General features: G+C 38.5%; 1 protein-coding gene across 1 annotated transcript in view; it reads right to left on the bottom strand.

Annotated features, from left to right (window-relative positions):
* The window catches only part of LOC143770229 (uncharacterized), a 263961-nt gene that overhangs the window by 165325 nt on the left and 81197 nt on the right, over nucleotides 1–17439 (bottom strand). The window contains exons 26-29 of the mRNA XM_077259650.1: nucleotides 15617–15802; nucleotides 13762–13947; nucleotides 10047–10232; nucleotides 8195–8380 (exon numbers count right to left, since the gene is read on the bottom strand). Coding sequence (XP_077115765.1) covers nucleotides 8195–8380; nucleotides 10047–10232; nucleotides 13762–13947; nucleotides 15617–15802 — 744 coding nt within the window. The remainder of the gene's footprint in view (nucleotides 1–8194; nucleotides 8381–10046; nucleotides 10233–13761; nucleotides 13948–15616; nucleotides 15803–17439) is intronic.

Genomic DNA, 17439 nt, shown 5'->3' on the forward strand with positions numbered 1-17439 from the left:
CCACAATGAATTTTAAACAAGACAATTCAGATGCAGTTGAAGTTCAGACTTTCGGCTTTCATTTGAGGGTATCCACATTAAAATTGGATGGAGGGTTTAGGAGTTTCAGCTCCTTAACATGTGCCACCCTGTTTTCCAAAAGTAATTGGACAGATTCAATAATTTTAAATACAATGTTCATTTTTAGTACTTGGTTGAAAACCCTTTGTTGTCAATAACTGCCTGAAGTCTTGAACTCATGGACATCACCAGACGCTGTGTTTCCTCCTTTTTGATGCTCTGCCAGGCCTTCACTGCGGTGGTTTTCAGTTGCTGTTTGTTTGTGGGCCTTTCTGTCTGAAGTTTAGTCTTTAACAAGTGAAATGCATGCTCAATTGAGTTGAGATCAGGTGACTGACTTGGCCATTCAAGAATATTCCACTTCTTTGCTTTAATAAACTCCTGGGTTGCTTTGGCTTTATGTTTTGGGTCATTGTCCATCTGTAGTATGAAAGGAGGAGCAATCAGTTTGGCTGCATTTGGTTGGATCTGAGCACACAGTATGGCTCTGAATATCTCAGAATTCATGCGGCTGCTTCTGTCCTGTGTCACATCATCAAGAAACACTAGTGACCCCGTGCCACTGGCAGCCATGCATGCCCAAGCCATCACACTGCCTCTGCCGTGTTTTACAGATGATGTGGTATGCTTTGGATCATGAGCTGTACCACGCCTTTGCCATACTTTTCTCTTTCCATCATTCTGGTAGAGGTTGATCTTGGTTTCATCTGTCCAAAGAATGTTTTTCCAGAACTGTGCTGGCTTTTTAGCTGTTTTTTAGCAAAGTCCTGTCTAGCCTTTTTATTCTTGATGCTTATGAGTGGCTTGCACCATGCAGTGAACCCTCTGTATTTACTTTCATGCAGTCTTCTCTTTATGGTAGATTTGGATATTGATACGCCGACCTCCTGGAGAGTGTTGTTCACTTGGTTGGCTGACCTCCTGGAGAGTGTTGTTCACTTGGTTGGCTGTTGTGAAGGGGTTTGTCTTCACCATGGAGATTATTCTGCGATCATCCACCACTGTTGTCTTCCGTGGGCGCCCAGGTATTTTTGCATTGATGAGTTCACCAGTGCTTTCTTTCTTTCTCAGGATGTACCAAACTGTAGATTTTGCCACTCCTAATATTGTAGCAATTTCTCGGATGGGTTTTTTCTGTTTTCGCAGCTTAAGGATGGCTTGTTTCACCTGCATGGAGAGCTCCTTTGACAGCATGTTTACCCTTTAAAAACAGGGTGGCACATGTTAAGGAGCTAAAACTCCTAAACCCTTTATCCAATTTTAATGTGGATACCCTCAAATGAAAGCTGAAAGTCTAAACTTCAACTGCATCTGAATTGTTTTGTTTAAACTTCATTGTGGTAATGTCTATAACCAAAATTAGAAAAATGTTGTCTCTGTCCAAATATATATGGACTTAACTGTATGTTTATGGTGTGACAACTTACTGCCTCCTCCTTCCTGATTAATCCAATTTATGCTAAATCCACCATTAATTTCATGTTTTCCATTAATTCCAAAAAAATGTGCCTCCCTAGCACCGCCAAATTCAATTTTTCCACCTTGCTGACCAAATGCGCCCCCCAGGTGTAGATCGGGAACTTGGATTTTCCCTCCTTTCAAGTCAATTATCTCTGGTTAAATGAAGGAACAAATCATGTAACTTGTATTATAAACTAGTTAATCTTTAAAGTACTCTTTCTTTACCACTGCAAAAACAAATTTCAAATAATTGAGTTAATTTGTAAATATTTACATCTATCACCTCATCAATTAATTTAACAATAGTAATTATTTATATTGTATTTTTGCCAAGACTAAGGGGGCTTCAGCAGAGCTTCATCTCAATTGGCAATGACTTTTTCTTAGCAAGGCTGTTTGTCATTACATGTCTCACATAGTTTCCCCTCCTTCCTTATTGCGCGCAATTGATATTTCAAGTCCACCATTAACCCCTTCACCCCCAAGGGTGGTTTGCACGTTAATGACCGGGCCAATTTTTACAATTCTGACCACTGTCCCTTTAGGAGGTTATAACTCTGGAACGCTTCAACGGATCTTGGCGATTCTGACATTGTTTTCTTGTGACATATTGTACTTCATGATAGTGGTAAAATTTCTTCGATATAACTTGCGTTTATTTGTGAAAAAAACGGAAATTTGGCGAAAATTTTGAAAATTTTGCAATTTTCCAACTTTGAATTTTTATGCCCTTAAATCACAGACATATGTCACGCAAAATACTTAATAAGTAACATTTCCCACATGTCTACTTTACATCAGCACAATTTTGGAACCAAAATTTTTTTTTGTTAGGGAGTTATAAGGGTTAAAAGTTGACCAGAAATTTCTCATTTTTACAACACCATTTTTTTTTAGGGACCACATCTCATTTGAAGTCATTTTGAGGGGTCTGTATGATAGAAAATACCCAAGTGTGACACCATTCTAAAAACTGCACCCCTCAAGGTGCTCAAAACCACACTCAAGAAGTTTATTAACCCTTCAGGTGTTTCACAGGAATTTTTGGAATGTTTAAATAAAAATGAACATTTAATTTTTTTTCACACAAAATTTATTTCAGCTCCAATTTGTTTTATTTTACCAAGGGTAACAGGAGAAAATAGACTGCAAAAGTTGTTGTACAATTTGTCCTGAGTACGCTGATACCCCATATGTGGGTGTAAACCATTGTTTGGGCGCATGGCAGAGCTTGGAAGGGAAGGAGCGCCATTTGACTTTTCAATGCAAAATTGACTGGAATTGAGATGGGACGCCATGTTGCGTTTGGAGAGCCCCTGATGTGCCTAAACATTGAAACCCCCTACAAGTGACACCATTTTGGAAAGTAGACCCCCTAAGGAACTTATCTAGATGTGTGGTGAGCACTTTGACCCACCAAGTGCTTCACAGAAGTTTATAATGCAGAGCCGTAAAAATAAAAAATCATATTTTTTCACAAAAATGATCTTTTCGCCCCCAATTTTTTATTTTCCCAATAGTAAGAGAAGAAATTGGTCCCCAAAAAATGTTGTGCAATTTGTCCTGAGTACGCAGATACCCCATATGTTGGGGTAAACCACTGTTTGGGCGCATGGCAGAGCTTGGAAGGGAAGGAGCGCCATTTGACTTTTCAATGCAAAATTGACTGGAATTGAGATGGGACGCCATGTTGCGTTTGGAGAGCCCCTGATGTGCCTAAACATTGAAACCCCCTACAAGTGACACCATTTTGGAAAGTAGACCCCCTAAGGAACTTATCTAGATGTGTGGTGAGCACTTTGACCCACCAAGTGCTTCACAGAAGTTTATAATGCAGAGCCGTAAAAATAAAAAATCATATTTTTTCACAAAAATGATCTTTTCGCCCCCAATTTTTTATTTTCCCAAGGGTAAGAGAAGAAATTGGTCCCCAAAAAATGTTGTGCAATTTGTCCTGAGTACGCAGATACCCCATATGTTGGGGTAAACCACTGTTTGGGCGCATGGCAGAGCTCGGAAGTGAAGGAGCGCCATTTGACTTTTCAATGCAAAATTGACTGGAATTGAGATGGGACGCCATGTTGCGTTTGGAGAGCCCCTGATGTGCCTAAACATTGAAACCCCCCACAAATGACACCATTTTGGAAATTAGACCCCCTAAGGAACTTATCTAGATGTGTTTTGAGAGCTTTGCACCCCCAAGTGTTTCACTACAGATTATAACGCAGAGCCGTGAAAATAAAAATTCTTTTTTTTTTTTCACAAAAATGATTTTTTAGCCCCCAGCTTTTGTATTTTTACAAGAGTAACAGAATAAACTGGACCCCAAAAGTTGTTGTCCAATTTGTCCTGAGTACGCTGATACCCCATATATGGAGGGTAACCACTGTTTGGGCGCATGACAGAGCTCGGAATGGAAGGAGCGCCATTTGGAATGCAGACTTAAATGGATTGGTCTGCAGGCGTCACGTTGCATTTGCAGAGCCCCTGATGTACCCAAACAGTACAAACCCCCCACAAGTGACCCCATATTGGAAACTAGACCTCCCAAGGAACTTATCTAGATGTGTTGTGAGAACTTTGAACCCCCAAGTGTTTCACTACAGTTTGTAACGCAAAGCCGTGAAAATAAAAATTCTTTTTTTTTTCACAAAAATTATTTTTTAGCCCCCAGCTTTGTATTTTTACAAGGGTAACAGAATAAATTGGACCCTAAAAGTTGTTTTCCAATTTGTCCTGAGTACGCTGATACCCCCTATGTGGGGGGTAACCACTGTTTGGGCACATGACAGAGCTCGGAAGGGAAGGAGCGCCATTTAGAATGCAGACTTAAATGGATTGGTCTGCAGGCGTCACGTTGCATTTGCAGAGCCCCTGATGTACCCAAACAGTACAAACCCCCCACAAGTGACCCCATATTGGAAACTAGACCTCCCAAGGAACTTATCTAGACGTGTTGTGAGAACTTTGAACCCCCAAGTGTTTCACTACAGTTTGTAACGCAAAGCCGTGAAAATAAAAATTCTTTTTTTTTTTCACAAAAATGATTTTTTAGCCCCCAGCTTTGTATTTTTACAAGGGTAACAGAATAAATTGGACCCTACAAGTTGTTGTCCAATTTGTCCTGAGTACGCTGATACCCCCTATGTGGGGGGTAACCACTGTTTGGGCACATGACAGAGCTCGGAAGGGAAGGAGCGCCATTTGGAATGCAGACTTAAATGGATTGGTCTGCAGGCGTCACGTTGCATTTGCAGAGCCCCTGATGTACCCAAACAGTACAAACCCCCCACAAGTGACCCCATATTGGAAACTAGACCTCCCAAGGAACTTATCTAGATGTGTTGTGAGAACTTTGAACCCCCAAGTGTTTCACTACAGTTTACAACGCAGAGCCGTGAAAATAAAACATATTTTTTTCCCACAAAAATGATTTTTAGCCCCCCAAATTTTTATTTTCCCAAGGATAACAAGAGAACTTGGACCCCAGAAGTTGTTGTTCAATTTGTACCGAGTACGCTGATAACCCATATGTTGGGATAAACCCCTTTTTGGACGCACGGGAGAGCTCGGAAGGGAAGGAGCACTGTTTTACTTTTTCAACGCAGAATTGGCTGGAATTGAGATCGGACGCCATGTCGCGTTTGGAGAGCCCCTGATGTGCCTGAACAGTGGAAACTCCCCAATTCTACCTGAAACCCTAACCCAAACACACCCCTAACCCTAATCCCAACGGTAACCCTAACCCTACCCCTAACCTCACCTCTAACCGTTTAATGAACATTTTCTGACAGTCATAAGTGCCACGTATTTAAGTGCCACGTATTTAAGTGCCACATATTTAAGTGCCACGTATTTAAGTGCCACGTGTTTCAGTGCCACGTGTTTCAGTGCCACGTGTTTCAGTGCCACGATATTTCAGTGCCACGTATTTCAGTGCCACGTACTATAAATACTATAACTATGTGGTTATACGTGGCACTGAAATATCGTGGCACGTAAATACGTGGCACTTAAGTACGTGGCACTTAAGTACGTGGCACTTAAGTACGTGGCACTTAAGTACGTGGCACGTAAATACGTGGCACGTAAATACGTGGCACTTAAGTACGTGGCACTTAAGTACGTGGCACTTAAGTACGTGGCACTTAAGTACGTGGCACTTAAGTACGTGGCACTTATATACGTGGCACTTATATACGTGGCCACTGAAATATCGTGGCACTTATATACGTATATAAACGTATATTTTAGTGCCACGTATTTCAGGTTAGGGGTAGGGTTTTTTTTTTTTGTTTGTTTTCTTGTGTTTTTCTATAAAAACGCATGCGTCTAAAAACGCATGCGTTTTACCACGTTTACATGCGTTTTTTCACACATGCGTTTTTTTAAAAAACGCATGCAGATAAAAACGCAAGTGTGAAACCAGCCTAAAAGACGCTTTTTATAGCAAAAAAGTTTTTGCGTCTCCACATTTTGAGACCTATAATTTTTCCACATTTTGGTCCACAGAGTCATGTGAGGTCTTGTTTTTTGTGGGACGAGTTGACGTTTTTATTGGTAACATTTTCGGACACGTGACCATTTTTGATCACTTTTTATTCCGATTTTTGTGAGGCAGAATGACCAAAAACCAGCTATTCATGAATTTCTTTTGGGAGAGGCGTTTATACCGTTCCGCGTTTGGTAAAATTGATAAAGCAGTTTTATTCGTCGGGTCAGTACGATTACAGCGATATCTCATTTATATAATTTTTTTATGTTTTGGCGCTTTTATACGATAAAAACTATTTTATAGAAAAAATAATTATTTTGGTATCGCTTTATTCTCAGGACTATAACTTTTTTATTTTTTTGCTGATGATGCTGTATGGCAGCTCGTTTTTTGCGGGACAAAATGACGTTTTCAGCGGTACCATGGTTATTTATATCCGTCTTTTTGATCGCGTGTTATTCCACTTTTTGTTCGGCGGTATGGTAATAAAGCGTTGTTTTTTGCCTCGTTTTTTTTTTTTTTTTCTTACGGTGTTTACTGAAGGGGTTAACTAGTGGGGCAGTTTTATAGGTTGGGTCGTTACGGACGCGGCGATACTAAATATGTGTACTTTTATTGTTTTTTTTATTTTATTTAGATAAAGAAATGTATTTATGGGAATAATATTTTATTTTTTTTTTCATTATTTTGGAATATTTTTTTTTTTTTTTTTTACACATTTGGAAATTTTTTTTTTTAACTTTTTTACTTTGCCCCAGGGGGGGACAATACAGATCGGTGATCTGCCAGTTTGCATAGCACTCTGACAGATCACAGATCTGAGGAAAGTGCAGGCTGCTTCACAGTGCCTGCTCTGAGCAGGCTTCTGTGAAGCCACCTCCCTCCCTGCAGGACCCGGATCCGCGGCCATCTTGGATCCGGGTCTGGGAGCTGCAGGGAGGGAGGTAAGACCCTCGCAGCAACGCGATCACATCGCGTTGCTGCGGGGGGCTCAGGGAAGCCCGCAGGGAGCCCCCTCCCTGCGCGATGCTTCCCTGCACCGCCGGCACATCGCGATCATGTTTGATCGCGGTGTGCCGGGGGTTAATGTGCCGGGGGCGGTCCGTGACCGCTCCTGGCACATAGTGCCGGATGTCAGCTGTGATAATCAGCTGACACCCGGCCGCGATCGGCGGCGCTCCCCCCGTGAGCGCCGCTAAACGCGTATGACGTACTATCCCGTCGGCGGTCATACGGGCCCACCCCACCTCGACGGGATAGTACGTCAGATGTCAGGAAGGGGTTAATTCAAATTCTGCCATGAATTTCAAAAGTCTTTGTCTCTCCACACTTACCAAACTTAATCTTTCCCTTTTGATGACCAAGGAAGGACACCCTCCTAGATTTAGTTTGAGGAGTTGTATTTTGCCTTCTGTCAAATCAATTGTTTCTGTTTAACCCTTTGAGGACCAAGGAACATATTTGCCCAATAGTTCTAAACTAAAACTTTTCTTTCAATTGCTTTATTTTTAGTATAGCAAAAGGGGGTGATTAGTTGCTTACATATTTTGTTTATTCTCATGTATAAAAACATTTTTTTTCACATCTTAAAGAATTTTTTACACCCTTTTGGAAACTTAATCCTGAAATTATTTGATTGCATGTGCTGTGTACAGCAATATATCACTAGTTCAAAAATCACTGTCTCCTATGCAAGCAAGCTACAGACTAACTTTCTCAGGAGATCCATCACAGCAAGCACAACGCGTGATAAGAGATTGACAGCTGCATTTATTATGTTAACAATGGAGCTCTTTACACGGCTGTTAGAGGTAGATGATGGCTGAATAATTCAACCATCATTTGGCAGCAATGATGAGAACTCAGCTTACAAGCCCATGTCAAAGTCAGAGACCCTACATATGAAGTATCATGTGTTTGCTTAAACAGTTTTCCGAAACACTATTTTTTCAGTTTGGTGACCAATTGCGCCTCCCGTATTTCGGTTGGACTGTTGCATTTTGTCTCCTTTCTGGCAATATTTTCTATTCAAACAATGAAATTAAGCAGTTATCTGCTATTATAAAATATATCCCAATTGTTTATTTTCCTTTCACTGTGGCAAAAATTAACTAGGCTTCATTCTAATCTTTACAATTTCTAACATATAAATGCCCACCACCTCAACACCTCACTTACGTTTTCCTCCTGCCCCATTAATATTGCTTGATATATCAAGTCCACCATTAATTTGTTGATTTCCATTTATTCTAAAAGCTTGTGCCCCACCAGCACCACCAAATGTAATTTTTCCACCTTGTTGACCAAGTATGCCCCCCACATTTAGGTTCGGTAGTTGTAGGTTTCCACCTCCCAGGTTAATTTCTGTTTATATAAGGAAATAAAACATTTAATTGAAAACTCCTTAATTCTCCTTTTTAATTATAATAAATAATACCCTTCACCTCGACAGCACAGAGAGGCTATTATATAAATACCATAGTATACATTTGGGAAATGCTGTTTTTCTTCTTCCCTTTATTTACTTCAGATAATATTCCAAATTTACCTTTAATTTTTTCTACCCACCATCACCAATCTATACCAGTTATTTTATCCAACTAAGCCCCACTCATTGCTAGTTACTATAATCTATGTACATTTTTTGCCTTCCCCATCAATTCCTTCCAATTTGAAAAGGATAGATGTTCACATTTCCACAAAATGAACAATAGAATGGCAAAAAATATTTTCTCTTACTATACGACATTGTAAAAAAAAATTAAACATTTCCCACCACCAGTCAGGATTATCTACATATGTTCATAATGTGGTAACCTACTGCCTCCTCCTTCCTGATTAATCCCATTAATGCTAAATCCACCATTAATTTCATGTTTTCTATTAATTACAAAAGAATGTGCCTCACTAGCACCGCCAAATTCAATTTTTCCACCTTGTTGACCAAATGCGCCCCCCAGATGTAGATCGGGAAGTTGGATTTTCCCTCCTTTCAAGTCAATTATTTCCGTTTAAATGAAGGAACAATCATGTAACTGGTTTTATAAAATAATTCCTCTATAAATTAATTTTTCTTTACCACCGCAAAACTAATTTCAACTCATTGAATCAATTTTTAAAATATTTATACCTATCACCTCAACAATTAATTTAACAATAGTGACTATTTATATTGCATTTTTTCCAAGACTAAGGAGGCTTCATCAGAGACTCATCTCAAGAAGCAATGACTTTTTCTTAGCAAGGCCGTGTGTCATTATATGTTTCACATAGAGTTTCCCGCCTTCCATATTGAGCTCAATTTAGTTTTCAAGTCCACCACTAATTCCATGGTTTCCATGAATTTCAAAAGGCTTTGTCTCTCCACCATTAAAAAAAAAATTGTATATATTTTTATTTTTTTCATTTATAAAAACATTTTTTTACTTTTAACTGTATTTTTTACTCTCTTTGGGAAACTTAAACCAGCAATTATCTGATCGCTTGTGCTGTATATAGCAATGCATCACTGGTGCTATGTATAGCTAAAATCACAGTCTCCTATGAACAGCAGCTACTGCCTAATTTTCATAGGAGATCAGTCATAGTAAGCATGATGCGTGATATGAGATTGACAGCTGCATTTATCATGTTAACAATGGCGCTCTGTATACGCCTGCTAGAGGCAGATGATGGCTGAATAATTCAACCACCATCTGCTGGGAAAGATGCCATCTCAGATTGCAAGCCCATGTCAAAGTCAAAGACCCTACATATGAAGCATCATGTTTTTTTCCACAGTTTTCCCCAAACTTAATTTTTTCAGTTTGGTGACCAATTACGCCTCCCATATTTCGGTTGGACTGATATATTTTGTTTCCTTTCTGGCAATATTATCTATTTAAACAATGAAATTAAGCAGTTATCTGCTAGTATAAAATATATCCCAATTGTTTATTTTCCCTTCACTATGGCACAAATTATCTAGGCTTCATTCTAATCGTTAAAATTTCCAACATATAAATGCCCACCACCTCAACATCTCACTTACGTTTTCCTCCTTCCCCATTAATATTGCTTGATATATCAAGTCTACCATTAATTTGCTGATTTCCATTTATTCCAAAAGCTTGTGCCCCACCAGCACCGCCAACTGCAATTTTTCCACCTTGTTGACCAACTATGCCCCCCACAGTTAGGTTTGGTAGTTGTAGGTTTCCACCTTCCAGGGTAATTTCTGTTTATATAAGGAAACAAAACATTTCATTCAAAATTCCTTAATTCTCCTTTTTAATAATGATAAAAAATACCCGTGACCTCGTCAGCACAGAAAGGCTATTACATACATACAAAAGCATACATTGGACAATACTAAGTTTTTCTTTTTTTACTTCAGATAATTTTCTAAATTTACCTTTAATTTCATACTTTTTGCTACCCACCATCACCAATTTTTCCCAGTTATTTTACCAACTGAGCCCTAATCATTGCTAGTTACAATGATCTACGTACATATTTTGCCTTTCCCGTCAAATTCTTCCATTTTGAGATGGACAGATGTTCACATTTCCACAAAACAAACAAAAGAATGGCAAAAAATGTTTTCTCTAACTATATGACATTGTAAAAAAAATTCAAACTATCCCACCACCTCTCAGGTTTATCTACATACCGTAAAGTCCATATATATTTGGACAGAGACAAAATGTTTCTAATTTTAGTGATAGACATTACAACAATGAATTTTAAACAAAACAATTCAGATGCAGTTGAAGTTCAGACTTTCGGCTTTCATTTGAGGGTATCCACATTAAAATTGGATGAAGGGTTTAGGAGTTTCAGCTCCTTAACATCTGCCACCCTGTTTTCCAAAAGTAATTGGACAGATTCAAGAATTTTAAATAAAATGTTCATTTTTAGTACTTGGTTGAAAACCCTTTGTTGCCAATGACTGCCTGAAGTCTTGAACTCATGGACATCACCAGACGCTGTGTTTCCTCCTTTTTGATGCTCTGCCAGGCCTTCACTGCGGTGGTTTTCAGTTGCTGTTTGTTTGTGGGCCTTTCTGTCTGAAGTTTAGTCTTTAACAAGTGAAATGCATGCTCAATTGGGTTGTGATCAGGTGACTGACTTGGATATTCAAGAATATTCCACTTCTTTGCTTTAATAAACTCCTGGGTTGCTTTGGCTTTATGTTTTGGGTCATTGTCCATCTGTAGTATGAAAGGAGGACCAATCAGTTTGGCTGCATTTGGTTGGATCTGAGCACACAGTATGGCTCTGAATACCTCAGAATTCATGCGGCTGCTTCTGTCCTGTGTCACATCATCAATAAACACTAGTGACCCCGTGCCACTGGCAGACATGCATGCCCAAGCCATCACACTGCCTCTGCCGTATTTTACAGATGATGTGGTATGCTTTGGATCATGAGCTGTACCACGCCTTTGCCATACTTTTCTCTTTCCATCATTCTGGTAGAGGTTGATCTTGGTTTCATCTGTCCAAAGAATGTTTTTCCAGAACTGTGCTGACTTTTTAGCTGTTTTTTAGCAAAGTCCTGTCTAGCCTTTTTATTCTTGATGCTTATGAGTGGCTTGCACCATGCAGTGAACCCTCTGTATTTACTTTCATGCAGTCTTCTCTTTATGGTAGATTTGGATATTGATACGCCGACCTCCTGGAGAGTGTTGTTCACTTGGTTGGCTGACCTCCTGGAGAGTGTTGTTCACTTGGTTGGCTGTTGTGAAGGGGTTTGTCTTCACCATGGAGATTATTCTGCGATCATCCACCACTGTTGTCTTTCGTGGGCGCCCAGGTCTTTTTGCATTGATGAGTTCACCAGTGCTTTCTTTCTTTCTCAGGATGTACCAAACTGTAGATTTTGCCACTCCTAATATTGTAGCAATTTCTCGGATGGGTTTTTTCTGTTTTCGCAGCTTAAGGATGGCTTGTTTCACCTGCATGGAGAGCTCCTTTGACAGCATGTTTACTTCACAGCAAAACCTTCCAAATGCAAGTACCACACCTCAAATCAACTCCAGGCCTTTTATCTGCTTAATTGAGAATGACATAATGATGGGATTGCCCACACCTGTCCATGAAATAGCCATGGAGTCAATTGTCCAATTACTTTGAGTCCCTTTAAAAACAGGGTGGCACGTGTTAAGGAGCTGAAACTCCTAAACTCTTTATCCAATTTTAATGTGGATACCCTCAAATGAAAGCTGAAAGTCTAAACTTCAACTGCATCTGAATTGTTTTGTTTAAACTTCATTGTGGTAATGTCTATAACCAAAATTAGAAAAATGTTGTCTCTGTCCAAATATATATGGACTTAACTGTATGTTTATGATGTGACAACTTACTGCCTCCTCTTTCCTGATTAATCCAATTTATGCTAAATCCACCAATAATTTCATGTTTTCCATTAATTCCAAAAAAATGTGCCTCCCTAGCAACGCCAAATTAAATTTTTCCACCTTGCTGACCAAATGCGCCCCCCAGATGTAGATCGGGAACTTGGATTTTCCCTCCTTTCAAGTCAATTATCTCTGGTTAAATGAAGGAACAAATCATGTAACTTGTATTATAAACTAGTTAATCTATAAAGTACTCTTTCTTTACCACTGCAAAAACAAATTTCAATTAATTGAGTTAATTTGTAAATATTTACATCTATCACCTCATCAATTAATTTAACAATAGTAATTATTTATATTGTATTTTTGCCAAGACTAAGGGGGCTTCAGCAGAGCTTCATCTCAATTGGCATTGAGTTTTTCTTAGCAAGGCTGTTTGTCATTACATGTCTCACATAGTTTCCCCTCCTTCCTTATTGCGCGCAATTGATATTTCAAGTCCACCATTAATTCAAATTCTGCCATGAATTTCAAAAGTCTTTGTCTCTCCACACTTACCAAACTTAATCTTTCCCTTTTGATGACCAAGGAAGGACACCCTCCTAGATTTATTTTGAGGAGTTGTATTTTGCCTTCTGTCAAATCAATTGTTTCTGTTTAACCCTTTGAGGACCAAGGAACATATTTGCCCAATAGTTCTAAACTAAAACTTTTCTTTCAATTGCTTTATTTTTTATATAGCAAAAGGGGGTGATTAGTTGCTTACATATTTTGTTTATTCTCATGTATAAAAACAGTTTTTTTTCACATCTTAAAGAATTTTTTACACCCTTTTGGAAACTTAATCCTGAAATTATTTGATTGCATGTGCTGTGTACAGCAATATATCACTAGTTCAAAAATCACTGTCTCCTATGCAACCAAGCTACAGACTAACTTTCTCAGGAGATCCATCACAGCAAGCACGACGCGTGATAAGAGATTGACAGCTGCATTTATTATGTTAACAATGGAGCTCTTTACACGGCTGTTAGAGGTAGATGATGGCTGAATAATTCAACCATCATTTGGCAGCAATGATGAGAACTCAGCTTACAAGCCCATGTCAAAGTCAGAGACCCTACATATGAAGTATCATGTGTTTGCTTAAACAGTTTTCCGAAACACTATTTTTTCAGTTTGGTGACCAATTGCGCCTCCCGTATTTCGGTTGGACTGTTGCATTTTGTCTCCTTTCTGGCAATATTTTCTATTCAAACAATGAAATTAAGCAGTTATCTGCTATTATAAAATATATCCCAATTGTTTATTTTCCTTTCACTGTGGCAAAAAATTAACTAGGCTTCATTCTAATTGCTACAATTTCTAGCATATAAATGCCCACCACCTCAACACCTCACTTACGTTTTCCTCCTTCCCCTTTAATATTGCTTGATATAGCAAGTCCACCATTAATTTGTTGATTTCCATTTATTCCAAAAGCATATGTCCCACCAGCACCACCAAATCCAATTTTTCCACCTTGTTGACCAAGTATGCCCCCCACATTTAGGTTTGGTAGTTGTAGGTTTCCACCTCCCAGGTTAATTTCTGTTTATATAAGGAAATAAAACATTTAATTGAAAACTCCTTAATTCTCCTTTTTAATTATAATAAATAATACCCTTCACCTCGACAGCACAGAGAGGCTATTATATAAATACCATAGTATACATTTGGGAAATGCTGTTTTTCTTCTTCCCTTTATTTACTTCAGATAATATTCCAAATTTTCCTTTAATTTTTTCTACGCACTATCACCAATCTATACCAGTTATTTTATCCAACTAAGCCCCACTCATTGCTAGTTACTATAATCTATGTACATTTTTTGCCTTCCCCATCAATTCCTTCCAACTTGAAAAGGACAGATGTTCACATTTCCACAAAATGAACAATAGAATGGCAAAAAATATTTTCTCTTACTATACGACATTGTAAAAAAAAATTAAACATTTCCCACCACCTGTCAGGATTATCTACATATGTTCATAATGTGGTAACTTACTGCCTCCTCCTTCCTGATTAATCCCATTAATGCTAAATCCACCATTAATTTCATGTTTTCTATTAATTACAAAAAAATGTGCCTCACTAGCACCGCCAAATTCAATTTTTCCACCTTGTTGACCAAATGCGCCCCCCAGATGTAGATCGGGAAGTTGGATTTTCCCTCCTTTCAAGTCAATTATTTCCGTTTAAATGAAGGAACAATCATGTAACTGGTATTATAAAATAATTCCTCTATAAATTAATTTTTCTTTACCACCGCAAAACTAATTTCAACTCATTGAATCAATTTTTAAAATATTTATACCTATCACCTCAACAATTAATTTAACAATAGTGACTATTTATATTGCACTTTTTTTTCCAAGACTAAGGAGGCTTCATCAGAGACTCATCTCAAGAAGCAATGACTTTTTCTTAGCAAGGCCGTGTGTCATTATATGTTTCACATAGAGTTTCCCGCCTTCCATATTGAGCTCAATTTAGTTTTCAAGTCCACCACTAATTCCATGGTTTCCATGAATTTCAAAAGGCTTTGTCTCTCCACCATTAAAAAAAAAATTGTATATATTTTTAATTTTTTCATTTATAAAAACATTTTTTTACTTTTAACTGTATTTTTTACTCTCTTTGGGAAACTTAAACCAGCAATTATCTGATCGCTTGTGCTGTATATAGCAATGCATCACTGGTGCTATGTATAGCTAAAATCACAGTCTCCTATGAACACCAGCTACTGCCTAATTTTCGTAGGAGATCAGTCATAGCAAGCACGATGCGTGATAAGAGATTGACAGCTGCATTTATCATGTTAACAATGGCGCTCTGTATACGCCTGCTAGAGGCAGATGATGGCTGAATAATTCAACCACCATCTGCTGGGAAAGATGCCATCTCAGCTTGCAAGCCCGTGTCAAAGTCAAAGACCCTACTTATGAAGCATCATGTTTTTTTCCACAGTTTTCCCCAAACTTAATTTTTTCAGTTTGGTGACCAATTACGCCTCCCATATTTCGGTTGGACTGATATATTTTGTTTCCTTTCTGGCAATATTATCTATTTAAACAATGAAATTAAGCAGTTATCTGCTAGTATAAAATATATCCCAATTGTTTATTTTCCCTTCACTATGGCACAAATTATCTAGGCTTCATTCTAATCGTTAAAATTTCTAACATATAAATGCCCACCACCTCAACATCTCACTTACGTTTTCCTCCTTCCCCATTAATATTGCTTGATATATCAAGTCTACCATTAATTTGCTGATTTCCATTTATTCCAAAAGCTTGTGCCCCACCAGCACCGCCAACTGCAATTTTTCCACCTTGTTGACCAACTATGCCCCCCACAGTTAGGTTTGGTAGTTGTAGGTTTCCACCTTCCAGGGTAATTTCTGTTTATATAAGGAAACAAAACATTTCATTCAAAATTCCTTAATTCTCCTTTTTAATAATGATAAAAAATACCCGTGACCTCGTCAGCACAGAAAGGCTATTATATACATACAAAAGCATACATTGGACAATACTAAGTTTTTCTTTTTTTACTTCAGATAATTTTCTAAATTTACCTTTAATTTTATACTTTTTGCTACCCACCATCACCAATTTTTCCCAGTTATTTTACCAACTAAGCCCTAATCATTGCTAGTTACAATGATCTACGTACATATTTTGCCTTTCCCGTCAAATTCTTCCATTTTGAGATGGACAGATGTTCACATTTCCACAAAACAAACAAAAGAATGGCAAAAAATGTTTTCTCTAACTATATGACATTGTAAAAAAAATTCAAACTATCCCACCACCTCTCAGGTTTATCTACATACCGTAAAGTCCATATATATTTGGACAGAGACAAAATGTTTCTAATTTTAGTGATAGACATTACAACAATGAATTTTAAACAAAACAATTCAGATGCAGTTGAAGTTCAGACTTTCGGCTTTCATTTGAGGGTATCCACATTAAAATTGGATGAAGGGTTTAGGAGTTTCAGCTCCTTAACATGTGCCACCCTGTTTTCCAAAAGTAATTGGACAGATTCAAGAATTTTAAATAAAATGTTCATTTTTAGTACTTGGTTGAAAACCCTTTGTTGCCAATGACTGCCTGAAGTCTTGAACTCATGGACATCACCAGACGCTGTGTTTCCTCCTTTTTGATGCTCTGCCAGGCCTTCACTGCGGTGGTTTTCAGTTGCTGTTTGTTTGTGGGCCTTTCTGTCTGAAGTTTAGTCTTTAACAAGTGAAATGCATGCTCAATTGGGTTGTGATCAGGTGACTGACTTGGCCATTCAAGAATATTCCACTTCTTTGCTTTAATAAACTCCTGGGTTGCTTTGGCTTTATGTTTTGGGTCATTGTCCATCTGTAGTATGAAAGGAGGACCAATCAGTTTGGCTGCATTTGGTTGGATCTGAGCACACAGTATGGCTCTGAATACCTCAGAATTCATGCGGCTGCTTCTGTCCTGTGTCACATCATCAATAAACACTAGTGACCCAGTGCCACTGGCAGCCATGCATGCCCAAGCCATCACACTGCCTCTGCCGTGTTTTACAGATGATGTGGTATGCTTTGGATCATGAGCTGTACCACGCCTTTGCCATACTTTTCTCTTTCCATCATTCTGGTAGAGGTTGATCTTGGTTTCATCTGTCCAAAGAATGTTTTTCCAGAACTGTGCTGGCTTTTTAGCTGTTTTTTAGCAAAGTCCTGTCTAGCCTATTTATTCTTGATGCTTATGAGTGGCTTGCACCATGCAGTGAACCCTCTGTATTTACTTTCATGCAGTCTTCTCTTTATGGTAGATTTGGATATTGATACGCCGACCTCCTGGAGAGTGTTGTTCACTTGGTTGGCTGACCTCCTGGAGAGTGTTGTTCACTTGGTTGGCTGTTGTGAAGGGGTTTGTCTTCACCATGGAGATTATTCTGCGATCATCCACCACTGTTGTCTTTCGTGGGCGCCCAGGTCTTTTTGCATTGATGAGTTCACCAGTGCTTTCTTTCTTTCTCAGGATGTACCAA

This window comes from Ranitomeya variabilis, chromosome 4 (genome assembly GCF_051348905.1).
Source record: "Ranitomeya variabilis isolate aRanVar5 chromosome 4, aRanVar5.hap1, whole genome shotgun sequence".
NCBI lineage: Eukaryota > Metazoa > Chordata > Amphibia > Anura > Dendrobatidae > Ranitomeya > Ranitomeya variabilis.